Below are 26,183 nucleotides of genomic sequence, written 5' to 3'. Positions count from 1 at the left end.
AAATAAATACCACAAAGTGTCTGATTGAACTTCTTTGTTCGTACCTCACAGTTCTGTCAGTGTCAGATTTCTATTTAAGTTTTTGTCTGTCTGTCTGAAATTTTGTCGTTTACATCATTTATCCGACACAGAAACCGTGTTTACAAATATAGCAGCACCAAAACTGAAAATTGACAGCATCTTTGATCCAACTTAACAAACAAACCACTTATACTTATTATTGGATATTTCAACCTATCCTACCTTTTGTTAAAGTCAACCGTAATCAAATTCTGATAAGATGGAAACTTTAGAGATTCATTCTAAGGATTTTTTGTTTAAATGGGTTCATGCTCCAGATAATTCAATTATTGATTGGCAAGTCAAACCATTAAAGAAATCTATTGGTCTTGCCATATATAGAAAGGATGAGGAATCCGTATTGAAGGAGAACAACAATGGTTCAACCTCAGATTTATCAATCACAACTGGCAATGGATCTTCTTCACCTCAGCTTCATCATAATGGTGATAATACTCCAGAGAATGATCTGCTGATCCCACCTATACAACCACCATCATCTTCCCTTAATTCTTCTCGTATGAGATCTACTTCGGTCACTTCAGTGAATCAAATCAATTCAAGTACTTCATCCTTCAAATCAAAATCAAGATCATCTACTTTTTCAACTAATTTAATTAATTCTGATTTAGTACTCATTAAAAATTATCATAAATTAATTGCTAATGAATTAGTCCATGGAAAATTCGAAGTCACTAAAGGAGGTATGTACGCCTTTATCTTTGATAATTCATTTTCAAAGACGACCGGTAAAAAAGTATTCTTCAGTAGCAAAATCATAGAAAGTTCTAATAGTACCAATGTCAATGGTGCAAGAAGGAAGCTGTCATTAGGTAGACAATCAAGCCTGAGAAGCATACGTGATCCTAAAACAATTCTGTTTGCTGATACTCCTCGTGAAAGTGAAGAAGATGAGCCACAAGCCATCTACCCTACTTCAACTAATATTTTAAGACCCAAAAATGGTGAATTGTTGCAAAGTATCTTATTGAAGAAAAGAAGAAAGAAGTTACAAGGGTTTACCAAAAGATATTTCATATTGAATTATAAATACGGTACATTATCATACTTTAGAGTTAATGATAATAAATTAAGAGGTCAAATGCCTATCAAACATTCCATTGTCAGTGCCAATGCTAGAACAAGAGAAATTATTATAGATTCTGGTATGGAAGTTTGGAACTTGAAGGCCTTAAACGTTAAAGAATTTAATGCTTGGGTTGATGCATTTAATGAAATAAAAGGTGGATTGTATGCTGAAGAAAAAGATCAACCTGATGAATTTGAAGAATTGGATCAAAGTCAATTCTTAGATGATTTGATTGCTATGTCAACTAAATTAGATCAATTGAAATTACAAACTGAAAATCCTTTAGTTCTTGAATTACAAGATGATCTTACCTATTTAATAGAAAAAATAAAACCTAGCTCTGTTGATGCTCTTTCAGTGGTCTCATCGAATGACTTTTATGATGCCAGTGAGTACTTAGATGTGACAAGCACTGGAGTGGTCTTACTAGATCAAGCTCCCTCAATTTCAACCAAACTTATTGATACCAAATTGGCAGAATCTCCAACAGAAATGAGTATAATAGAAGATCAAATAGATGCCGTTTCAACGTCTTCAGAATCTGGAAGTGATGATGAACCTCTTGAAATTATACCTCTTCCCGTCGAAGAAGAGACAGTTAAAATAAGTGATGGTGATGAAGATGTCACTTTATTCCCATTACCCCATGATCCAGTAGAAAGAGAATCCGATATACCCATTTGTAATCATTCACCTCCAAATATTTTAAGTCTTTTCCGTAAAAATGTCGGAAAGGATTTATCAACTATTGCTATGCCCGTCACTATGAATGAACCATTAACGACATTACAAAAGTATAGTGAAATGTTTGAGTATTGTGAATTGATTGACAATGCTTTACAACCATCTTTTTCTGATGAATCAGGTGAAAAAATCTTAAGAATTGCTGCTTTCGCAGTCAGTTATATTTCAAGTGCCAGAGTTAAAGAACGTAACAATAGAAAACCATTCAACCCATTATTAGGAGAAACTTTTGAATTAGTCAGAGAAGATAAAAACATTAGATTAATTTCTGAAAAAGTTTGTCATAGACCTCCAGTTTTTGCATATTTTGTTGAATCACCAAAATGGACTTTAAGTTTTAGTCCATCACCAAATCAAACATTTTGGGGTAAAAATGCCGAAATTGTCACAAAGGGGGTTGTGAAATTAACAGTCAAGGAAACTAATGAAGTTTTCACGTGGTCTCATCCTTCTACTTTATTAAAGAATATCATTGCTGGAGAAAAGTATACTGAACCTTCATCAGCTATAACGATTAAATCTTCAAGTGGTTATAGAGCAGTTGTTGAATTTGCTAAAGGTGGTATGTTCAGTGGTAGATCTGAAGATTTAAATATTAAAGCATTCAATCCTAGTAAAAAAGAATTGGCATATACCGTTAGTGGAAAATGGACTGAATCTTTAACGTTGAAGACCAATACTACTGAAAAATTGATTTGGGAATGTGGTGAATTATTACCAAACGCAGTTAAGAAGTTTGGTTTTACTGAATTTGCAGGTCAATTAAGTAAAATTTCTCCAATTGAAAAAGGTAAAATTGCTCCTACCGATTCAAGATTAAGACCAGATATGCAAATTTATTTGAAGGGAGAACTTGAAAAAGCAGAAGAAGTAAAAGTACAACTTGAAGAAGCCCAAAGAGGCAGAAGAAAAGAGTTAGAACTGTCTGGTGAAGAATACGTTCCAAAATTCTTCAAACAAATCGGTGACGATGCTCCTGATAACAGTGAATGGGTTTATGTCAGAGGTGAAAAGAGTTACTGGAATAGAAGAAAAAATCAAGATTGGGATGACTTGCTCGAATTGTGGTAGACAAATTATGCTACAATTTTAATACTGCCATATGTGTTATATCTTTATTTATAGTAATTTTGGTTAATCAAAATAGATAATTAATCAGATTTTATTAACGATGAGGACTGTACTCTCTTCTTTCTCTTGCTCTATCGGCGCCAATAAATTCCTCTATCTTTTTAAGAACAAGAGAAGTACATACATGAACACTAATTTCTAAATCGACTGAGAATATACTTTGACGATCAATGTTGCAACTGAATTTGTCCGCATGGATGTTTAAGATTGCATTTTCGTCACCATACCGATAGGCGTCATCTAAGTAGCCAATAGCTTCGGGAGGGGCTTTGAAAATTACCTGTTTGCAGATGAAGTCAAGAGTTTTCTGATGAACTTGTTCAGTTGATGGATTTTCGATGACTTCAGGAATATCGATATTATGGTTGATTTTGTCATAAATATGTGCCAATGATTTTTCATTATCTTTTAACTTAGTTAGATAATACCTATAGTTTATTCCCACACTTTTTGACCATCTGTAGAAAATTTTATTATATTCATAGTCAAAATTATAACCTACCTTGTACATAGTGATTTCAAAATTTTTGGTAATATCATCTGGATCTGGACTAAAGCTTAAGACATAAGTAATATAACCCAAGCGTAAATACCACCTAACTTTGCAAAATACAAATTGATCTTTCTTTTCTCTGAATCCATGTTGTAAGAAGGTAGCTTCATTCACAAAATATTTATGTACGGTGAAGAATTGATTAAATGAAATCCAAGGTTGAGTTGTTGCAAACAATGGAAGTGCATAACCCATTTGATGCCTTTCACGAATGGCTTTGGTGGTCTTAAACCATTTACATGAATAATAGTCCTTTCTGGCAATTTTTGAAACAAAAACTCTAGTTTTCCAGTTAGTCATTAACAGTTCCCAGAATTGTTTATTATTTCTAAACTCCATATACCAACCGGCATTTGGTTTTCCTGGCATGTATGGAATTATCAGAACTTTCGGTTTTGGAATTTCTTCTTCAGCTTCATTTCCATCGGGAGAGACTGTAACTAAATCTTGATTAATACTTTCTAATTTGACTGAAACATCAGCGGTATGAACTGTCTCTTCTGATATCTCTATAAGAGCACCTGATGTATCATTCTCTTCAAGTACTTGACTAATTGAACTAATTGAATGCATTTTGCCTTAGCCGCCAATTTCTAAGACATAAGTAAGCTTAATTTTTTATAATTTGGTTGCCAAAATATATAGTTGTAAAAGCTGCGAAAATCGAAAAAAATAATTTTATTTTTGAAATATATAGTCTATCTAAATATAAAAGTTTAACCTAAAGCAACAGAGGCACCATCTCCTCTTAAATCTGAACCACCAGCATAAACAAATTTGTTACCTTCTTTAATTTCTTTCTTGATTATTTGAGCACGACCGAAGGTTCCTCTTGCAAATCCAGTGATCAATTCAGTATCATGTCCTAACTTCTTTAATTTATCAATAACATCAGCAGAAATACCTTCTTCCAACTTAACAATGGTAATTGGTGTGCTTACTGGACCGTCTGCACCCTTACCTCTATCAGTTTCTGGATTTCCATCAGAGTCAAGAATAAATCTTGGTGAATCAATCAGTTGTTGTGGTGTGAAATTGAACAAAGTCAAATTAAGAACATGTTGTACATGACAAACTGGTTGAGCAAAACCTCCCATATTACCAAATGCGGCATATAAGGAATCATCAGAATTAGTAATCATACCAGGAATAATAGTATGATATGGTCTTTTTCCACCTTCTAAACAATTATTCTCTCCAGGAGTCAAATTGAAGTTAGAACCTCTATTTTGTAAACAGAAACCAAAATCTTCAACAAGAATACCAGAACCAAAACCTTGATAAACTGAATTAATGAATGAACAAGCTTCACCATTTGAATCGGATACAGAGAAATAAACAGTATCTGATTTAAATTTAGGATCTGGAACTCCATGACTTATTGATTCACCATCAATTGCCTTGGCTGGACTGAATAAATTGGCTCTTGTTTTTAAATATTTTGGATTTAACAACTCTTCAATTGGAATATCTTTGAAATCTTGATCAGTAACATATTCATCAGAATCATAGAAGGCAATTTTACAAGCTTCAATCAAAACATGTAAATACTCAGCAGAATTATGCTTCAATTCATGAAGATTGATCTTTGAACTATTATGAAGTTCTTGAATAATTCCAAGAGCTAAAAGTGCTACTAAACCATGACCATTTGGAGGGATTTCCCAAACATTAAATCCTTGGAAATTGAGTTTGATTGGTTCAACAAAAGTTGAAGTATGATTTTTAAAATCGTCTAAAGTTAACTTATGATTTCTAGCAGAAGTCGTTTTAACAATGGCTTCAGCAATTGGACCTTCATAGTAAGCTTTCTTTCCATGCTTGGCAATCAACTTTAAAGCTTCAGCAATTTGTTTATTATAAACCAATTCACCTTCATTAGGACCTTCACCATCTACTAATAATGAAGTAAGGTTTGCACCTGGGTTTTGAGCCTTAAGTTTCTTTGCACTTCCTCTCCAAGATCTAGCTGCTAATTCAGCAGCTGGAAATCCATTTTCAGCTAATTCAATAGCAGGTTCTAAAATCTCTGCAAAAGAAACTTTCTTAGATCCCCATTTTTCATAAGCATCATTCCATCCTGCAATTGCTCCAGGAACTGTAACTGAGAATACTGATGTATAAGGAATTCTCTTCATTGGTTTTCCTCCATTATGTTCATTCCATACATCTTGAGGAGTGACATTTTTAGCAGCTCTACCAGTTCCATTCAATCCCAATACTTTCCCACTCTTTGGATCATTTTTATCCTCTAACTTATAGTATAAAGCGAAACAATCTCCTCCAATCCCAGTTGAAGCAGGTTCTGTCAAACAAAGTGCGGCAGCCACAGCAATGGCAGCTTCGACACAATTCCCTCCCTTTTGCAAGATCTTTATACCAGCAGCACTGGCAAGACTCTGAGATGAAGAGACAATTCCCTTGGCTGAGTATACAGTAGATCTTCTAGAGGCAAACTTAATGAATTCGTCACCAACAACCATATTGTAAATCCGGGGTAGAACGATATTAGTGGATTGGGAATATGTATGAACTTGAAATAAACCAATCTATGCGATAGTCCGTTTCTATAAACACTAGTAAGACCCTAAAAGTGATTTAATAATCTAGTGGAAACGAGGTGTTTAAATAATGATTATGATCTAAGGGATTTTGCTATTTTTCATTTTATTGTTAATCTTTGGGGGAAGTGCCGCACATACGGAATCACCACAACAGGTCCGGAATTTTTCATACCCTTTTGTGTCTATCAAACTTTGATCCCAATTAGGCTCTTCAACCGATGCTTAATATATGAGAAATAATTTTGATTTTAACTATCTATAATTTAGACAATCTAGCACTTGGATCATGATAAATGGTTGGTTGTTTTGTAGTACTAATCAAGAGTGTAGACATTTAAACCCAACTTGCTAACAAAAATATCGCAATTTCCAAAAGTAAAAATAAAATTACAAGACAAAATCATTTCAAGTTTCTATTTTGACCTTTATTCATTTATACAGTTAGACATCAAGCCGGAATCGCATGGGTGTTAATTCATTATGGGATATATTAGGGCCCACTGCGAGACCAGTGCGATTGGATGCGTTATCTCGAAAGAAATTAGCCGTTGATGCGTCAATTTGGATTTACCAGTTCTTGAAAGCAGTGAGGGATAGTGAAGGTAATTCATTACCTCAATCACATATCGTGGGGTTTTTCAGGAGGATTTGTAAGTTATTGTACTTTGGTATACATCCTGTGTTTGTATTTGATGGTGGAGCTCCTCCATTGAAACGGGAAACCATTAATAAAAGAAAGGAAAGAAGAAGAGGTAATGCTGAAAGTACGCGTCAAACAGCTCAGAAGTTATTAGCAATCCATGTTCAAAGACTTGCTGAAAACGGTGCATCCCCTCAGAAGGCATCTAATGGTAATACAGCCAAAGTCGATGACGACGATGATGACGATGATGATGTTATATATCTCGAAGATCTTCCTATGAATCATCCTCAACTGATCACCAACTCACAGAATGCTAATATCAATAATTCTCCTGATCTACCCAAGAGTTTTAGAAAGAAAGATGAATTCCACTTACCAGATATAAAAGAATTTAGAGTGTCGAAAGATGATAATAGAATCATGCCAGAAGAAGAATACATGCAATCTGCTTTAGAAGCATATGACTACGACCACGTAGATGGAATAGACATTAATGACGTCGATCCAAGTTCAGCAGAGTTCGAACAGTTACCCCTACCAACCCAATATATGATCCTATCTCATTTACGAGTGAAATCAAGATTGAGATTGGGTTATAATAAAGAGCAATTGGAAGATATATTTCAAGATAGTATGGATTTTTCGAAATTTCAGATCAAACAAGTTCAAAAGAGAAATTTTTATACCCAGAAGTTAATGAATGTTGCTGGTATGGGTGATGATGGGAATGCTACTAGAAGAATTGCAAGTGATAAAGATAGAAGGTATGCATTAGTAAAAAATGATAATGGATGGACGTTATCTTTACAAGAAGACGAGTCAACGGCTGACAATCCTATATACATTGATGAAAAAGGCAATGAATTCAAACCTACTAAAGAAGAGACATCGAAACCGATCAAAACTGATATTGTAAGTAAACCTATACCAGAGGTAGTTGAAATAGATAGTGATTCTGAATTTGAAGAAATTCCATTGGAACTGCATGTTGATGATGAAACACAAGAAGAAAAAGATTTAGAAATGGCATTGATTAAATCAATATACGACCAGTACGATAATCAACAAATGGATGATGGATTTGATCAAAAAGATATAATGTCAGCCATTGAAAATTCGAAGAAGGACTACTTAGATCTAAAAAATAAAGAAGAACTACTTGAAAATCAGGCCAAAGAAATAGTATCATTCAAACCTGAGACTAATTCCAAAAATGGAAAAGATGAAGGTTTTAGTTTATTTCCAGAAGAGTTTTCTTTTGGAGAATCTATTCTATTCTCAGAGAATGCGTCAGAGAAGACTCCACTTAAGAAGATCGCCACGGCTAATGATGAAATTTCAATAGAAAAAGCCACCCCTGTAAAACATGATAATGGCAAAGTTCACGAAATACATCCCAAGAAACCTACAAATAATTTTCCTGTTAAAAATATGACAGAAAAACAATTAGAGCCCATCAGGAATATCATTGCTCAAGATCAAACTTCAAATACTAAGAACAACGAAGAAACCACATCAGTAGTAAGTAATGTGATTATTGACGAGGATACACAAAAAGATGAAATTAGACAGATGCCTTCGTGGTTCGCAAACAACTCCAGTAATGTATTAAATGCTCATAAAGAGCTGGCTGTTGAACATAAAGAAAGTCAAAACGGTAGCTCCAAAGCTAAAGAGGACGAACAAGCTGGTTTAATTTCATGGTCTGAAGCAAAAGATATATTGCAAGAAGAGTCAACAGGAGAAGAAACTGAAGATTCTGACCTTGAAGAAGTCACATTTTTACCAGAAGTAACAAAGAAAGACGTTATAGTGGAAGAATATATTTCTGAATCGGAAGAAAGTCAACCTGAAAGACAACCAGAGATACTAGACTATGATTTTGAAGAAGAAGATGAAAATAACTTATTAGCCCAGATGATAACAGAAGAAAATGATCATCAAGACTTCCGTAGTCAGATCAAGAAAACGCATGATATACCTATCAGTACCATCAATACCAGCATTACCGACGAACAGCTACTCCAAGAGAAGCTTCAAAAAGCAAAAAGAGATTCTGATGAAGTATCACAAGCTATGATAACGGATGTTCAAGAACTTTTGAGAAGATTTGGGATACCATATATTACTGCCCCCATGGAAGCTGAAGCGCAATGTGCGGAGTTGCTCAAGTTAGGATTGGTTGACGGAATAATCACCGACGATAGTGATTGTTTCCTTTTCGGCGGTGATAGGATTTACAAGAATATGTTCAATCAAAAACAGTATGTGGAATGTTACATTCAAGATGACATAGATGCTAAATTAGGTTTAAACCAGGATAATTTAATCGAATTTGCTCTTCTTTTAGGGAGTGATTATACAGAAGGTATAAAGGGTATAGGTCCCGTGTTAGCTATGGAAATAATGGCAGAATTTGGTTCGATGAAGAGATTCAAAAAATGGTACGATGATAAAACCACCAGTCTTAAAGCACCTAATGTTAAACTGATGACTACGCTCGAGAAGAGTTTATTGACGAGAATAAGAAATGGAAAGTTATTTCTTCCTGAATCATTTCCAGATCCTATTATTTTTCAAGCATATAAGGCTCCAGAAGTAGATCATGATAGAACTGAATTCAAATGGGGTGTACCTAATTTACATCAAATTCGATCATTCCTAATGTTTAGTGTAGGCTGGAGTCAATCTGAAGTTGATGAGGTAATGATCCCATTAATCAGAGATATGAATAAGAAACAAGCAGAAGGTACCCAGTCTACCATAGGTGAGTTCTTCCCTCAAGAATATATACAATCTAGAAAGGAGCTTAACATTGGTAAGAGAATGAAAACAGCTGCTGGTAAATTAAATAAAAGGAAAAAGCTAAGTAGTTAGACTTAAGTATTATTAGTATTATTTGTAACATTAAATTGATGTATTTTTTACCTCGCAAATATCATCTTTAAATTTTGTGATCTCTCTCTCTAAGAAAATCGCGATTCGTGAAAATTAAACAGCAAAGCTAGCACCAATATAAAGTTGATTCATTAAACAGCAGGATTATGATATTATAACAAGGGCAATGACTGATTCATTTTCGAAAATATCATCGATGTTAGAGTCCGCGAAGGATCGTACCATTGAAGCAGCGGTTTCAGCATCCTCAAGACTAACTGATACTCCAAGTGCTCTGAGACCACAAGAAATATCTAACTTATTGAGTTCAAGAACTGAACGAGAAGTTTTGAATGGTATGAAATGTGTGATCTCATTAATATCGAGGGGAGAGGATGGTTTACCTTACTTTGCCGATGTGATCAAAAATATTACGACTTCGAATATTAAAATTAAGAATTTAGTGTTGATTTACCTTACGAGATATGCTGATGTTGAACCTGATACTGCATTATTATCTATCAATTCTATCCAAAAGTCATTGAACGATAAGAATCCAATCAATAGAGCAAAATCAATTCGTGCATTATCAGGAATCAAAATAGCCTCGATTGTACCCATTGTTATGTTATGTATAAAAAGAACCATAACTGATCCATCACCATTAGTAAGAAGTGCAACTGCAATTGCAATAGGCAAAGTTTTTGATATCCATACAGGTTCGAAGAAACAGCTCATAGATTACGTATCAAGATTGATATCAGACTCAGATGCACAAGTCGTATCTTCCACGATTAAAACATATTATAAGATAAAGGATGAACTTGCAAAATCACATAAAATCTGGGAACCAATTCATGGAAATTTCCGTCGTTTATGCTCTTTGATGAATGATCTAGACGAATGGAGTCAATGCTTTTTAATAGACATTTTAGTGGAATATTCTAGGAAATTCCTTCCCAAACCAAAGCTTTTCTACATTGATGATATTCAGAGAGTTATTGACTTACCAGATGATATTAAAGATATTCCCCAAGTAGCATTCGAAGTTTCATTTGACGCCGATTTAGAATTGTTCTTGAACTCATTGAGAATCTTGGTATATTCAAGAAACGATGGTGTTATACTAAGTGTTGTGAAGGCTTTATTCTTTTTAACACCTCCAAAAACACTTGTTGATTTTGAAGCTAACTATGCTTTAGTTAGAATTACAAAATCTAGTTCACCACAAACTGCTTCCTTTGTATGGCAGCTAATAACATACATTTCTGCATATGATAAAACTATTTTTGGTCAATTTTACAAACAATTTTATGTTTTCCCTACAGATTCAGTACTTGTTGCAAAGAGTAAACTTGAGATATTATCATCACTTACCGACGAATCGAATATAAAGTACATATTGGAAGAGTTAAAATATTATGCATTAAATTCTAACAATGTCACAGTAGCAAAGACTGCAATCAAGACCATAGGAGCCTGTGCTCAGCTTTCATCTGAATGGAATAAGGTCATATTAAACTGGTGTCTAAAACAAATACATGCTACTTCAGGTTTAATTCTAAATGAAATCATTACTGTGGTGAGGTTCTTGCTCCAACAGAAGAATAGTTTCAAGGAAAACATAGTGAATGAACGTGCTGTCATTATAAAGACATGTCATCGTTTATCTAAGATCATCCAAGATGAGAATTTAAATATCGCAAGTGATGCGAAGGGCAGTATAATTTGGATAATAGGTGAATTTACAGTGGTTGCGGAAAATGAAATAGGACCTGATGTTTTACGTACATTAATCAAATCATTCTCAAAGGAGGAAGAAAGTGTAAGATATCAAATATTAGTATTGGCAGCTAAGATATGTACCTACGAATTGAAACAAATCAAGAATGAAACTGGAGATTACGAGGACGCTTTCAATGATAGAATGGCGGACAATATTAACATTAAAATGTTCCAGTACGTTTTACACTTGTCGAAATACGATGATTCATATGACACCAGAGATAGAGCTAGAATGTTCAACATATTATTGAATTCTGGAAAAGAGCAAGCAGAGCTTGCTTCATTATTTTTGCAAGTTCCTAAACCAGTTCCTATATCACATGATGCTGCACTCAGGCAAAAGGAATTGATTAAAGTACTAGCTAATTTCTTCAGTGTATCAGAATGGTCAGAGGCCAAGGACTTACCAAACGCAAAGATAAGAACTCCTGTTGAAATTTTACATAATAAATTAGCTAGCGGTAGTGGAATTTCTTTTACCTCATCAGCCACATATAATAAGTCAGTTTCACCTCCAGTTATATCTAGTCGTTCAATGTCTTCGGAACAGTTTAATTCTTCTATAACCAGTACAAGCACAGAAGCAAAGAAACAGCCATCATACCGTCTACAAAGTCTTGATGAATTCTTTGGTGGTGAAGAAGAAGAAGAAGAAGAAGAGGATGATGAGGATAATGATGATGAAGAGAATGAAAATGACGAGGAAAGTGAAGCTGAAGATTCTGATGATGATAGCTCACATGAAGACTCTGACGAATTGATAGAATCAGATTCCGAAGATGAAGTTGATCAAGAACATGAAAATGGTAATGGTCAATACCCTAAGGATAATTCTGATAATAGTAGTACAGAGGCATTTTTAAATGATTAGTTATCGCGTTTTTAAAACTTCACTTAGTTACTCCCTTTAAAATAATTTATCGCGTACTTTATAAAAGGAAGCGTTTTTGGCAGCATTAATCATAAACTGATTTCTTGTAGATTTGTTTGCTCATAAGTTACTGTCAAAGCTATTAAAACATCTTAGAATAATGAGATTCTCTATTATTGCTGCATTGCTCTGTGCTACAGTTGCTGTAGCTGATGATTACACTGAAAGAGTAGTATTTACCGTATTTAAATATTTGGCAGCACAATAACTTGTTACTAACCCGTTCAAAATATTAGATCAATCCAGATTTTGAAACCTGTGATGACTGTGTCTTGATTACAACACCTGGGAACTTGCAGGGTATTGAAACATATACTCCTTCGTTACAACAACCTAGCACCACTGATTTAAGCCCAACTTCAGTTGAGAATACTAGTCAAAGTCCAGCCACTTCTTCAACTATTGCAACAACTAGTTCTACTGCTAACTCTCCCACAGCACCGACTAGTACTACTGCTAACTCTCCCACTGTACCAACTGTTGTTTCAACCAGTACAACGTCTCAGCTGACTCCTTTAGAAATTTCCTCTCCTACTTCTCCTATCACTTCTCCACAAACAACATCTATTCTGCCTGTTACTACTTCTACAAGTTCAATTTATACAATTTCTGCATTTACTCCAACCAGTACTACTCAGATTCAAGTAACACCGGCTACAACCTCACCAAGTGAGTCTATTATAATTGAAGAAATAACTATAACTAGTCCTTCAACTATTTGTACACAAACAGAGGCAACTGCCACAAGTACTTCAGTTTCATCTTATCAATCAACAAGCACTTCAGTAGAATACTTAACTTACACAGATGTAAACCCAATTGTTGAGTGGTTTACCAGTACAAAACTAATTGAATATCCAGAACCAATTACTAGTGATGTTATTTACACATTTAATTTTTTGAATTCCTCTAGTCAATCAACTACGGAATCAATTTCTCTAGCAACTACTACATTAACCCAACTTTCAACTTTTTCAACTACAAGTTATACCACTTTATCCCTGTCCTACTCAGTTGAATATGTTTACATTTACCCTATTGTTCTTGAAATTTTAGATGTTGAAGTAAGAGACCAAACAGTTTGTTACCAAACATTCATTATTTCGATAGAGCTGGAGATAATTACAGTTACATATACCCCTTCAACTACTCAAACAGAAGCAACTGCTCCTCCAAAGTCTTCGAGCAGTTTTACTAGCACTAACGTAGGATCTCCAGTTACTAGCTCAAATACTTATTTAATACCTTCAACTACAGCTGAATCGGTAACTCATTATACTACTACCACTGTTGTTTCTACAAGCTTAGTCGTTGCTACTCAAAATTCTTTATGTCAACCAGATGTAACTACAGAGTATTCAATTTCTTCCCAAGTAATTGTCCTGCCCGAATTCATTGTCAAAGGAGGAGTTGAAAGAAGTCAAACTTCAAATCTAGCTAAATATTATATTCCTGTTTTAATTTGCATTGCAACTATTATGGTTTTATAGTTATAAAATATAACCAAAATTGCTCTCTATAAATATAATTTTCTGCTACTTAATTATGCATTTTAATATAAATTTTAAACCGAATCAAAATAAACTTCTGAATCTGTTGATTCTGTTTGATCTACTTTGGGGAAATTCATTGGATCCTCATAGATTAAGTTGATAGGGACTTTGGTCTTGTTGACTTCCTGAAGGTTTCTATAAAAAGCGACAGCACTAGTAACCATGATCCCAGAAGAAAGAAAATAAGTCAAGGATCCGAGTACACTAAGGGATAAAGTTGCCTTCCGCATTTGACAATCGGCAGATAATTTTAAAAGCAACTCAGATTGTGCCAACATTGTAGTAAGATTATTTGTATTGATAGAGGTGAAATTAATCATACTTGGCACATTAGGAATACCACTACCTCCTTCAATACCAAAAAAATTCAGTAAAATGGAATCTGGATATGTAGAATCAGTTAGATTATAGTTTAATAATAACAGTTGAACATCTCCACACTGCCAATTACCGTACATTGATGCTTGATAGATACTAGAAGTGAACCATAAACCAACAGAACCTGCTTCTGAACCAACAAGACTAGTAAGATATAATAATTGACTCTTTGAAAGTCCTAATGAAGTTTGACCTGCATTGTTAGGAGGAGAAATGTTTAGGAAACTAGAACCATATATGGTTGTATGTGATCCTGAAGTCAAAGATCCTGAAAGTAATGAGATTAGAATTGGTTTTCCTGTAGATGATAAGGTAAGATTATCAAACAGATTAAGTAATGATAGATCTCTCTTCTTTAATCTCAAATCTAAGCTCGTCAAATTCAAACCATCATTTTCAAATAAATCTAAAAGTAATGTGTCATTAGTTGCATTAACTAATGAATTCAATTCATCAATGGCATCTGATAAACTTCCTGTTTTCTTTAATACAACAGCAGAAATAGCCAAGATAATTACAGCAAGAGCAAATTGGATACCACGATTAAGTGTTGAGGTTTGCATTGTGACTTTGCTATTCTGTAGAGAATTCTTGATTGAATGAATAAGTTAATTGAGTACCATTTTTAGTACTCATATAATTTTTTTGATGTTTTGCAACACCGCCTTCCTATTTGGGACATAGGGATCAAAATATGTGGGAATTCAAAAGACCCCGTTTTTTTCAAAATAAAAAGGAAAGAATGTTGTAGAACAGTTTATTTTTAGTTGCCACGAACATCATACTGGCAACGATACTATTGTTTTCCCTTATTTTGATTCAGATTTCTAGCGGTTAGACAAAAAAAGCTGCCATTTAGGAATAAAATTTTTACAACACTCTTATGACTTTTAAAAGGTTTGAATGTGTATCAAATTTCTTAGTGATAATATTGCAAATTATAACTCTATTGTTGCAAGTCAATTGTTCTAATCCATCTTATTAAATCAGAAGCTAGTTAGATTCATATCCCTTTTTAAAGCTAGAGTGTTTACTGTTGTTGAAGAGAACCCATTCTATTCTCACAATGACTACTGAAGTTAACAATGATACTGCCAACTTGTCAGTAACTGAGGTTAATCAGTCAGATGAAGAGGAAGAAATGAAAATTGAAACTGAAACTGAACTACCAACCCTGTCAGATTCTCTTAGAAAGTTGGAGGTCATAATTGAAGAAAATTTAGATATAGATGTTGATTCTGTTAATGAATCATTTGCCAAACTTGAAATGTCAGAAGTCCCAGCGTTTGGAACTGAAAAAGGTTTGAATTTACCTCTATTTAGCCCTGATTTTGAGGATCCACTTGCTACTTCAGATAATGAAATTGAAAATGAAGAGCCGGTGGTTAATGAATATGAATCAGAGAATGTTACGTTGTCTAAACAAGATACCGCTGAAAATGAGAGTCTTACTGATAAAGATTATGCTATGCTCAAAGAATTAGTAGTAGATGCCGATAATAAATCTGAATCAGAGAATCCTTCAATTGAGTCTAAGGGTGTGGAACCGTTTGTTAGAGGCAGACCTTCAGCTTGTGTATTTGTAGCAAGTCTTTGCTCTGGTGTTTCTGATGATGATTTATGTATTTCAGTAACAAATCACTTCAAACAATGGGGAAAACTTTCCACAGTAAAAGTTTTAAGGGATACATCAAATCGTCCTTATGCCTTTGTCCAATACACTAATGAACAGGATTCAAGAAATGCAATTACAAATGGTCATAACTCTATTTTAGATGGTAGAAATATAAGATGTGAAGCGGCCAAGGTAAATCGTACTTTATACGTAATTTTCCTGGAATATCTCAACAAAAGATTTGTGAAGTTAAGAATGGATAACTTTGGAGAAATCGAATCATTAGTTCCCTCAGATAATCATGGAAGCTTAAATAAAACTTCTATTAAGACTTCCAAATATTGGTTTGTTAAATTCGTTTATAGAGAGGATGCAATTAGAGCATTTGCAAATTTAACAGATGAAGATTCAGTTGAAGTAGATTGGGCGCAAAATTTGGAAGATACAATTAATGAAAAGGAAGAAAAGTTTGAAAATTCAGCTAAGTTTGATAAATATTCTATATTTGTTGGTCAAATACATCCTGATATTGAAGTAAGAGAATTAACCCAAAGATTTGAAAGACATGGTGAAATTGAGTTCGTTAATTTAATTAAAAAGAGTAATTATAATTTTGCATTTATTAGATACAAAAATGAATCTGCAGCAGCTAGTGCTGTTGAAAGAGAGAACCATTCCATTTTAAATGGAAAGACCATGCATGTTCAATATCGAGAAAATCATGCTGTTCCAAAGAGACCAACAACAAATATGTTTGGTATTGCTTTAGCTCCACCACCAATAAATTTAAAAAGAAAGGTTTTAATTAATAATGGTGGCACTTCTGTTTCCACAAGCAGCTTTAATGATAATTTATTTTCTAAACCTAGATTTAATGGTTACTCTTCCAATAATGCTAACAGGAGTCTTTCCAATAATTTTGCGACTAATAAGGTGTTGCAAAAGAGTGCTCAAGATAACTTAAATTACATTGAAAGTTTTGATTCAAATTTCAACAAATCTTATATTAATAAGGCATATCGTGGATCGATTACTCCATCAAATATTAGAAACAAGAAGTACATCAAGAATAGCCAACCAAATGCTAATAAGATTGAAAATTTAAGAGTTGGAAAAGGTGTTGAGGCTTCCCCAAAGCCACGTAAATTTCAAGGTTTTAATTCCGATCAGAATAATCGCAAATTTAAGAAGTTTGATTTTAAGAATTATACGAATCAATTTAATGTTAATCAATCAGTTGTTCCTACTACTAATAATAATACAAGTCCTAAAAAAGGTATGAGCGATGCTGTTATCGCCGCCAAGAATAATGCCGCTGTTCCGTACTATTATTATATTCCTGAAACCGAAAATACATCTGCAGTAGGACCCGGTACTCCCAAGTCCAATGCCCCAACGAGTTATTATAACCCTTATTCTCAGTACTATGTTCCAAATAATGATTATTCTGGTACTAGTAGTCCTGGTTATGGAATGACTCCCTATTCATTGTATTATCCTGGAGAATCCGATTTTCTGCCAGTTGATAAATCTTTAGAGAAGAAATAATCGCAGCTGTGATTATTATATTAATGCCGTAATGTTATACCTGTTTTTTGTTGTTTATGTAAATTTTATATTTATGTTCGTATGTATAATAATGGCTAGTTTGAAAAATAAATAAAGTATCTAATATATTATTGCCTCTTTTTTTTGGTGTATTTTTGTCTCACTTGCATTTTTAAGCTTTAAAATTATTTGATTATCGTGAATGGTTGACGTATTATATCATCATATCATACATCATTACCAAACGTATTAATGTCATTACAAGAATTGAAGAGTTTATCTAAATTGCTAGATAACTCATTGACGCCATTGAAAGTTGTAAGTAAGGAAAACCTGAAGAAATCTGCTTCTGCTAAACCAACAACTCCTACAGCAGATCATAAACTTAATAATCCAAATATTGATAATGAAGATATCTATGATCATGAACGTGGATTATACAAATCTAAGAATGATCCATTGGATTTCATAAAGTATCCCTCTATGACGAAAGAGCTTTCCGATCAGAAGCCATGGAAGAATGATCCTCATTATTTCAAAAAGAGTTATATTTCATCCTTAGCGTTATTGAAAATGACGATTCATGCTCAACGAGGTGGATCAATTGAAATCATGGGGATGTTGGTAGGGAAGATTATAGAAAATTGTATTATTGTGATGGATGTTTATCCCTTACCTGTTGAAGGAACTGAAACTCGAGTCAATGCTCAAGCGGAAGGATATGAATATATGGTTCAATATCTTGAGTTTAATAAACAATTACCAGTTCATAAAGGAGAGAATATTGTTGGTTGGTATCATTCTCATCCAGGGTATGGATGTTGGTTAAGTGGAATAGATGTTGCTACTCAAGCTACTAATCAAAATTTCCAAGATCCATATTTGGCCATTGTGATTGATCCATTAAAGACTTTACGTCAAAGAAAAGTTGAAATTGGAGCGTTTAGAACCTTTCCTGATAATTATACTCCATCAAAAGCAATGACGAGTAAATTACATGGTGGACCAAATTTACCTAAATCCAAGAGAAAAGATTTTGGAGCTCATTCTGATAAATATTATTCATTGGATATTGAGATTTTTAATAATATAAATGATGAGAAATTGATTAAAGAGATTTTAAATAATGAAGATAAAACTTCGATAATATGGTTGAAGAATCTTATGATTAATAAATCAAGTGGGATTGATCAATCAAATGGAAATCACGATCATAAATGTATTCATGGAAAACTTGATAAAGATAGAGTTATAAAAGGAGGGAATTTACTTCATAATTTTGATATAGGAGAAAGTAATGAAGCTGATGAAAATAATGGAGATGGAAATCAATATCAGAAGAATAATTTAAATTTAATTAAATTAAATAAGAAATTACTTGATTTTGATCATGGTGAAAACCGTAAACTTGAACATACATTTGGTAATAAATTCAATAAGCAATTTGAATATATGGTGAAGAGAGGGTTATTACTAAAAGGTAAATCAAAAGGAATTACATCACGAGGAGCTGGTGGAGGAGTTAATATTGATATGAGTGAAGATTATGAAGTAGAAGAAGAAGATGACGAAGATGTTGATGATGATGTCCGTGACGACAACGACAATGACAACGATGATGAAGATGATCTTATGGATGAGAGTGATTTAGAAAAGGAAAGTCAAGGAGTGAGTGATGAAGGTGATGATGATGTATTATCGGTTGAAAGTGGTAGTGATATGAGAATGAGTGAAGATGCTGAAGATCAAGATATGGAGAAGAAATTATTAAGAAGAAGTGTTAATAGTGGTTTAACTTTAAACCTAGGTAGAAGAGATAACCATACCAATAAACCAAGACGTGGTCCATTATTTAAAGAGAAGAGAAGTTCATCAAGTGCATTAATGGGTGGACAACAATCGCCAAGTTTAAGACGATCAATATATAGAGCCAGTGACGGAAGGGAAAATAGTGCAGGTGATTACTTTGGTCAAGATAGGTCATTTGGTTTTGGATATGATTTGGGACAAAGTGGTGGTGGAAGTAGTAGCAATAATAATAATCGTGGTAGTGGTTTTCTGTTTGGTAGACATGAACATGATATAAATAGTGGTAATAATCGTGTTAATGGTTTTCTGTTTGGTAGATCAGAGCATGATGGAGAAAATGGTGGCGGTGATAATAATCAAAATTATAGGGTTAGACCACTGAATGGAGTTCATAATAAGAAAGCTATTAATTTTACTAGATTAGCCAAACATGTTGGACAACAAGAGATTAATCAATTAATTGTTCAAGATATTCAATCAAAGTTATTCTTATAGGTATTTGTATATATATATATATATATATATATATATACATATAGGTGTTTATATGCCGGTATCAAAATATAATAGTATATGCAGGTCATATTATATACAGTACCATAAAAAAAGAAACTTTTGTAAAAAAGATCACATCCATACCGCTTAAGTCATGTCTTCTACTTCCTGTATATAATCAGTTTATGTTTTGGTATTTTTATATTGCAAATTTTATCAAGGGATGATGATTATTACAATGATAGTGATCCATTAGATCAGAACAGATCCGATCTTGTCATTCAACTTGTAAACTGATGGTAAGCAAGCCTCACAATGTCTTCCGCTATTAGTAGCTTAGTTTACATCCTATTATATATTAAGTAATTATAAATGATAACACTTTCCCTACATTTTTAGCATCTAATTTATACTGACACGATGATTGCTTATAAATCCAGTTAGAGTAAGTAGAAGTTACTTTATCACAAGGCAAGTTACATTTCTTCACACTCCATTTCTTATAGTTTCCTGTTCTAAATTATCAACCATCATTATCAGTTTATTATGACAATTTAAGAGACAACATCAAAAGACGCATTTTCTGTCTGTCTCTTTCTGGCCCTTCCCATTTCTTTTTTTTTTTTTTTTTTTTTTTCCCTTCTTCCTCCTTTCAAACTTTCTTTTACGCTTAATAATTGTTATTACCATTTACAACCAAACCCATTCCAAAGTTAAAAAGGGGAAGTAGATCAGATCTTTCATTTATTCAAACCATAATCATAGCATAACATCATACATTTCATATAGCCATTTACTATTTTTTAAAATTTGAGAAAAAACCAAACCAAATCAATCAATCATATTCATAGATGGCTGCTTCATTTTTAACCTCATCTATTAATAACAATAATAATACGAATAGTAATACTTCTACAACAAATCCTTTAGTTGATAGATATCTTTCTAATCCATTAACTTTCAAACAAGCGAAAATCATGGATAACTCAAGTTCTACCAATGATTTGATTCTGAAATCATCAAATTATATCATCTTATCTCGTAAACATTCTAAACGAAGATCTCCTTCATCTTCAAATTCATCATCATCTATCATTAATGGAAATATATCTCCCTCCAATATTATATCATCTCCATCAAGAATAAAACCAAAATCAATGGCAGAAGCAGTGGCTGCTTATACGGGAAAGAAATTCTTAACTAAAAATGAAAAGAAAAAACAACAATTACAATCAAAAAAGAGAAAATTAGATTTAGTTGATCTGGATGATGAACAAGAACAAGAAGAACAACAACAAGAAGAAGTTGTAAATCAAGTTCAAGTTCAACAGGATCAAGATGAAGTCACTTCAACTATTTCAACCGCTTCAAGTTATTTAAAGAATATCTTTAGTTCATTAAGTGGAAATAGTACTACAAATAATAAAAATGTCAAAAGACAAAAGATTCAATTGACTCCTATAGAGACTGATGACGAAGATGAAGATGAAGATGATGATGATGAAGAGGATTTAGGAGAATATATCCCTGAAGATGGAGAATCAACCCCAACTAATGTTACTGATGATGCATCTCCTTTTAATGGGTTTAGTGAACCAGAATCAAAAGGTGCAACTCCAACCCCTCAAGATGATGATGACGAAGAGGAAGATGAAGATGAAGACGACGATGATGAAGATGAAGACGACGATGATGAAGATTTTGAAATCGATCAAGATGAAGAACAAATCACTAATCTCAATCAATCCAGTTCTGCATCATCTTCAAGTCCAGATCCTGAAGAAGATGACAATGAAGATTTAGGTGAAGAAGTAGTTGATGAAGATGAAGATGTTGAACAATTAAAACACGATTTAAAAGAAGATGCATATAAAGCGTTAGAAGAAGAAAGCATAAAAACAAAACTTGAAGATGAAGAAGAGGAAGAAGAAGAAGAAGATGATGATTCTGATAAACCAAATACTGAAAAATCAACTCCACCAACCTCACCTGAAGATGAATTAGAAAAAGTTATCACCACTCAAGCATCAACTCCAAAACAATCACTCATACCTAAGAATTTAGAATTACAAACTATAAAAGAACATTTTTATATGATTAATGAAAATTCAAATGATAAAGGTTCAAATGATTCTACTAGAATTTATAAAAATTGGAAGAATTTAACTAAAAAGAAACCAATTGGATTAATCAATCATGGTGTTACTTGTTATATGAATTCTGCCATTCAAGCCATGATCCATATCCCTGCCATTCAACATTATCTTACTGATGTTAATACTGGCAAATATAATAAAATCCTTAAACCAAGATCGGTTACTCATGTTTTAGCTGATTTAAGTAGAAAAATGTGGAATTTAGATGGAGGCAATCAAAAATTATCGAAATTTATTAATCCAAAGAAACTTATTGGTAGATTGGATGAAATTAATTGTATGATGAGTCAATGGCAACAAGAAGATAGTCATGAATATTTCATGTCATTAATGTCAAGATTACAAGAAGATTCAACTCCAAAGGGGAAAAAATTAAATGAAAGTATTATTTATGATATCTTTGGGGGATTATTAAGACAAAAAATTACCTGTAATTCATGTAATAATGTTTCCATTACCAAACAAGAATTTTATGATTTGTCCTTAGGATTGAATAAACGTAAACAACAACAATTATTACCATCCAACAACTCCTCCATTAATGAACCATACATTCCATCTTCAAATAAATATAGTATTGGTAAATCGATTAGAGATTTCTTTTCTAATGAATTAATCAAAGTTGATAAAAATGATTTAAAAAATAGTGGTTATTATTGTGAGAATTGTAAGAAAAGAACCATGGCCAATAAAATCTCCTTCATTGAAAGATCACCTGAAACTTTAACTATTCATCTTAAACGATTTAAATTCAATGGTAATTCATCATCTAAAGTCAAACAATCAATCAATTATAGTAAATTTCTTGATTTAAGTAAATATTGTCTTAATGAAGATGTAGATGACGATGAAGAAGAAGAGGAACAACCACAAGCAATGTATCAATTATTATCGGTATTGGTACATGAAGGTAGATCCATCTCTAGTGGTCATTATATTGCTCATTGTTTACAACCAGATGGAAGTTGGGGTTCATATGATGATGAATATATAAATAAAATCGATGAAAGAATGGCATTAAATGATCCATCAGCTTATGTTTTGATATATACCAAATTAACCCCCAAGAAGAATTAAGGGGCAATCGGCGAGTACATACATATAGAGTTTTTATAGAAGTAACGAAAACATCATCAGTGTGTATATTCAAAATATATAATATTGTAAAAAATATTAAAAAAGAAAATTAGTAAATTAAACGCAAATTAAGCAAGAGACTAAAAACAATATATTGACCTAAATAATGATTAAGAGACCCGGAAGGGTTGAATATAGAGAAACATATATAAGAGTAAATGATATAATGATAAATAATCAATATAAAAAAAGAAACAACTAAAAAACATAACAAAACAAAATTTGACCTATAAATAAAACCTAAACATATAAAAAAAAGTAGTAGAGATGAAGTAGCAACAATAACAAAAGACCAGATAACCAATAAATTAAAAACTAGGGCGTATAACACCCTATCAAAGAGTATATGTAAAAAGAGATGTAAGAGTAGAATTGAAGGAGGATATAAAAAAATAGAGTGGGGGTATATATAAAAATAAAGTAAAAGTGGCAATCTAAAACATTTATGCATCAACAAATACATCATTATCATCTTCTTCATCACGAATACGACGTGAAGGTCTTGAACTTCTTGTAGACGGAGGGGATGCGGTAGTGGATGAAGGTGATGCGGCGGTAGATGAATTAGCAGCTGCTGCAGCAGCAGCAGCCATGGCAATGGTTGCAAGGGTAGGAGGACTTGACGATGTACCATAATCAACAGATGAAGACGATGGAGTGATTGGGGCTGCGGTTGATGATGAAGATGATGAAGTTGTAGATACAGGTATTCTTAACCCATTTAAGAATAAACCATTATTTAAACTTATATTTCTATAATCAATTGATTTTCTCTTTGGTGAAGATGATGAATCAATAAATCTGAATGAATTTTGATTTGACATTGAATCATCATAAGATATTATCTTTGAAGTTGGAGAATAATGAATTAGAGATGGTTTATTAAATGAATTTGATGGATCATTAATAGTTGTAATGGCAGCAAATGGATGATTTAAAGAAGGAGTATCAATAGAATTAATGGTGGCAGTAGTTGTGGTTGATGATGAAGAATTATTATTAAAATCTAATTCATCTGAACTTAAAGTTGAAGTTGAACTAAATCTTCTTCTAAATTTATTCTTTAAAGCTTTTTCAATTAATAAATTATTTGAAGTATTATTATCAATAAATTTTATAAATGAATGTTCAATAACATATTTACCTTCTTTATAAGTTTCTCTAAAAGTATAAGATTTTTTATAATACCAACCTAAATTAGATTTACATTGATGACATCTTATATCATCAACTAAATAGAAACCAGTTCTCATTTCCTTTTTTTGAGGATTTAAATCATATTCAATATTAATAAGATTATCAACTAAATAAGCAGGACCAGATGAACCATTGAAATTATCAGATACAATTAAACTTGATAAACATAAATGAGATGAACAACCTTTACAAGTAATGATTTTTAAATCTGGAGTTTCATATTTTGAATTATCAAAATAATTAGTAACTTTTAAACCCATGATTTGAAAATGGAGTTTAATGAGTAATAATAGTAATAAATCCTATTTAACCAAGGAGGGGGTGGGGTGTGTATAGATTAAATAGTGAGGTATAAAGTAAAAGTATAATTGGGTGTTATATAGTTAGATTGATGAAGTAGATGTGATGGTTAATTGTCATATAAGTGGAAGGATAGCTATCTTTATAATCAGTTAGTAATAGATTTTGAAAGGGATGTATGATTATGATGATGATGTGTCAGTAATGAGTGTTACTTTTGGCGTACGAGGAGACGAGGAGAAGGAGTACACGATGCGGTAATTATAAAGATAAGGGGGGGATGATGCTAAGTTTGTTTGGGAGAGCGGTATATAACTAGATAAGATGAAAGGATGAAGGAGTAATAAACAAGAGGAAGGAAGAAGGAAGAAGGTGTTGTAAATAAATTAATAAATGAATTACAAATTGAGATTGGTTCTATTTAAAATTAAGGTGGGCTCTTTTAAATTATTTTGGGTTACTTAAACTGTAAATTATTGTTACAACTTAGTACTGAAATGATATAATAAATAATGATAATAAATGATATGATGATATTTTTACTGTGGGGGATGAGAAAGAAACTAAAACTAAAATCAGACAGACAGACAAATTATGTAAATGATGAAAGAAAGAATAAATGTAACACCAGACAGACAGACAATCAGAAAGTCAGTCAGTCAGACAGACAAAACATATAATTAAGTGAGACCAGACAGACAGACATAAAGAAATAAATAAACCACCTGTATAGTAAATATAAAGTACAAGAAAAGCAAAGACAAAATATATCAAAACAAAGGCAAAGGCAAAGCAAAATGTAATGTAAGGTAAGAGACACACAACCAAACTTAGCACAAGGTCATTCAGTTCAATTAACTACAGTGACCATATAGTAATTACCTTTAAGATTTTTATATAATTAGAATCATACAATGAATGATGATAAGTTGTAGTGGTGCTTCTTGTCGTTGTTGTTGTTGTTGTTATGACTTTAACCTTGCAAGCTACGGAGAAACATAACTGTATAAATAAATTATAAAATTTAAAACAAATGCAGACAATTTATTAAAATTTAACCGCCTAAAATGTATGTAATTTAAGAAAAACTGGAGTCTCTCTTATAAGGATAAAAGGATTCTCATTTAGGAATAATGCAATGGAATCACTAACCACTAAAAAAAATAAAAAAATTAAATAATAAAAAAATAAAAATTATCAGACATAAATAAATAAATAGAACAATTGTTTAAATAACTCACATAGATTTAAATCCTATCGCATATCAAATGAAACGATAAAAGAACAATATACGGTCAAGACATTAAATCACTTTTGGTTTGTATATATGATTCAATGAGTAGTGTTACATAATTTAGCAACATGTTTCCGAAGGGGGATTGATAAATATCTATAGATAAAGAGATGAGGTAACTACTTAAGTACGCTATTCGCAATTACAATTACAATTACTACAGCTATTACTATTACTATTACTACTTCCGTTATATTTGCGGAATTATATTTTGTCTGTCTGTTTCGATTCTCGTTATTTGCAATTAGTTTACTTTTGTCTATTCTGTTATTTTATGTCTGACCCGAATTGATTAACCGCCTGATAAACTTACTGACTGATCA

General features: G+C 32.6%; 10 protein-coding genes across 10 annotated transcripts; 6 read left to right on the top strand and 4 right to left on the bottom strand. All coding sequences in view use genetic code 12, as the record gives it.

Annotated features, from left to right (window-relative positions):
- Positions 1–280: 280 nt before the first annotated feature.
- Positions 281–2,965, top strand: OSH3 (oxysterol-binding protein related protein; the record flags this gene model as incomplete). The annotated part of the gene is made up of 3 exons (XM_064904634.1): positions 281–418; positions 494–869; positions 972–2,965. 3 exons carry the CDS (start codon positions 281–283, stop codon positions 2,963–2,965), a joined length of 2,508 nt encoding a protein of 835 aa, XP_064764530.1.
- Positions 2,966–3,059: 94 nt separating this feature from the next.
- On the bottom strand, positions 3,060–4,151 carry DFJ63DRAFT_332685 (uncharacterized protein; the record flags this gene model as incomplete). Its single annotated transcript, XM_064907721.1, has 1 exon — positions 3,060–4,151. The coding sequence occupies one exon, from the start codon at positions 4,149–4,151 to the stop codon at positions 3,060–3,062; it is 1,092 nt and encodes a 363-aa protein (XP_064764529.1).
- A 143-nt stretch (positions 4,152–4,294) lies between these two features.
- ECM38 (Ecm38p) lies at positions 4,295–6,061 on the bottom strand (the record flags this gene model as incomplete). The annotated part of the gene is made up of 1 exon (XM_064907720.1): positions 4,295–6,061. One exon carries the CDS (start codon positions 6,059–6,061, stop codon positions 4,295–4,297), a length of 1,767 nt encoding a protein of 588 aa, XP_064764528.1.
- Positions 6,062–6,605: 544 nt separating this feature from the next.
- RAD2 (ssDNA endodeoxyribonuclease) lies at positions 6,606–9,723 on the top strand (the record flags this gene model as incomplete). The annotated part of the gene is made up of 2 exons (XM_064905409.1): positions 6,606–8,144; positions 8,238–9,723. The coding sequence occupies 2 exons, from the start codon at positions 6,606–6,608 to the stop codon at positions 9,660–9,662; spliced, it is 2,964 nt and encodes a 987-aa protein (XP_064764527.1). The 3' UTR covers positions 9,663–9,723.
- A 156-nt stretch (positions 9,724–9,879) lies between these two features.
- On the top strand, positions 9,880–11,700 carry DFJ63DRAFT_282362 (uncharacterized protein; the record flags this gene model as incomplete). The annotated part of the gene is made up of 1 exon (XM_064904641.1): positions 9,880–11,700. A coding segment is annotated over one exon (1,821 nt), but the record flags the coding sequence as incomplete, so codon positions are not given.
- A 2,242-nt stretch (positions 11,701–13,942) lies between these two features.
- Positions 13,943–14,872, bottom strand: DFJ63DRAFT_310349 (uncharacterized protein; the record flags this gene model as incomplete). The annotated part of the gene is made up of 1 exon (XM_064905582.1): positions 13,943–14,872. The coding sequence occupies one exon, from the start codon at positions 14,870–14,872 to the stop codon at positions 13,943–13,945; it is 930 nt and encodes a 309-aa protein (XP_064764525.1).
- A 251-nt stretch (positions 14,873–15,123) lies between these two features.
- Positions 15,124–17,615, top strand: DFJ63DRAFT_15550 (uncharacterized protein). Its single transcript, XM_064903628.1, has one exon. The coding sequence runs from the start codon at positions 15,376–15,378 to the stop codon at positions 17,470–17,472; it is 2,097 nt and encodes a 698-aa protein (XP_064764524.1). The 5' UTR covers positions 15,124–15,375; the 3' UTR covers positions 17,473–17,615.
- A 5-nt stretch (positions 17,616–17,620) lies between these two features.
- On the top strand, positions 17,621–19,813 carry JAB1 (COP9 signalosome catalytic subunit). The gene has a single exon (XM_064906695.1). It carries the CDS (start codon positions 17,725–17,727, stop codon positions 19,774–19,776), a length of 2,052 nt encoding a protein of 683 aa, XP_064764523.1. The 5' UTR covers positions 17,621–17,724; the 3' UTR covers positions 19,777–19,813.
- Positions 19,814–20,386: 573 nt separating this feature from the next.
- DOT4 (ubiquitin-specific protease) lies at positions 20,387–23,261 on the top strand. Its single transcript, XM_064903624.1, has one exon. It carries the CDS (start codon positions 20,628–20,630, stop codon positions 23,007–23,009), a length of 2,382 nt encoding a protein of 793 aa, XP_064764522.1. The 5' UTR covers positions 20,387–20,627; the 3' UTR covers positions 23,010–23,261.
- Positions 23,262–23,512: 251 nt separating this feature from the next.
- On the bottom strand, positions 23,513–24,526 carry MOH1 (Moh1p; the record flags this gene model as incomplete). The annotated part of the gene is made up of 1 exon (XM_064907719.1): positions 23,513–24,526. One exon carries the CDS (start codon positions 24,524–24,526, stop codon positions 23,513–23,515), a length of 1,014 nt encoding a protein of 337 aa, XP_064764521.1.
- Positions 24,527–26,183: the final 1,657 nt, after the last annotated feature.

This window comes from Scheffersomyces coipomensis (genome assembly GCF_036884675.1).
Source record: "Scheffersomyces coipomensis strain NRRL Y-17651 chromosome Unknown DFJ63scaffold_1, whole genome shotgun sequence".
Classification (NCBI taxonomy): Eukaryota; Fungi; Ascomycota; class Pichiomycetes; order Serinales; family Debaryomycetaceae; genus Scheffersomyces; species Scheffersomyces coipomensis.
This window is presented reverse-complemented; position numbering and strand designations above follow the sequence as displayed.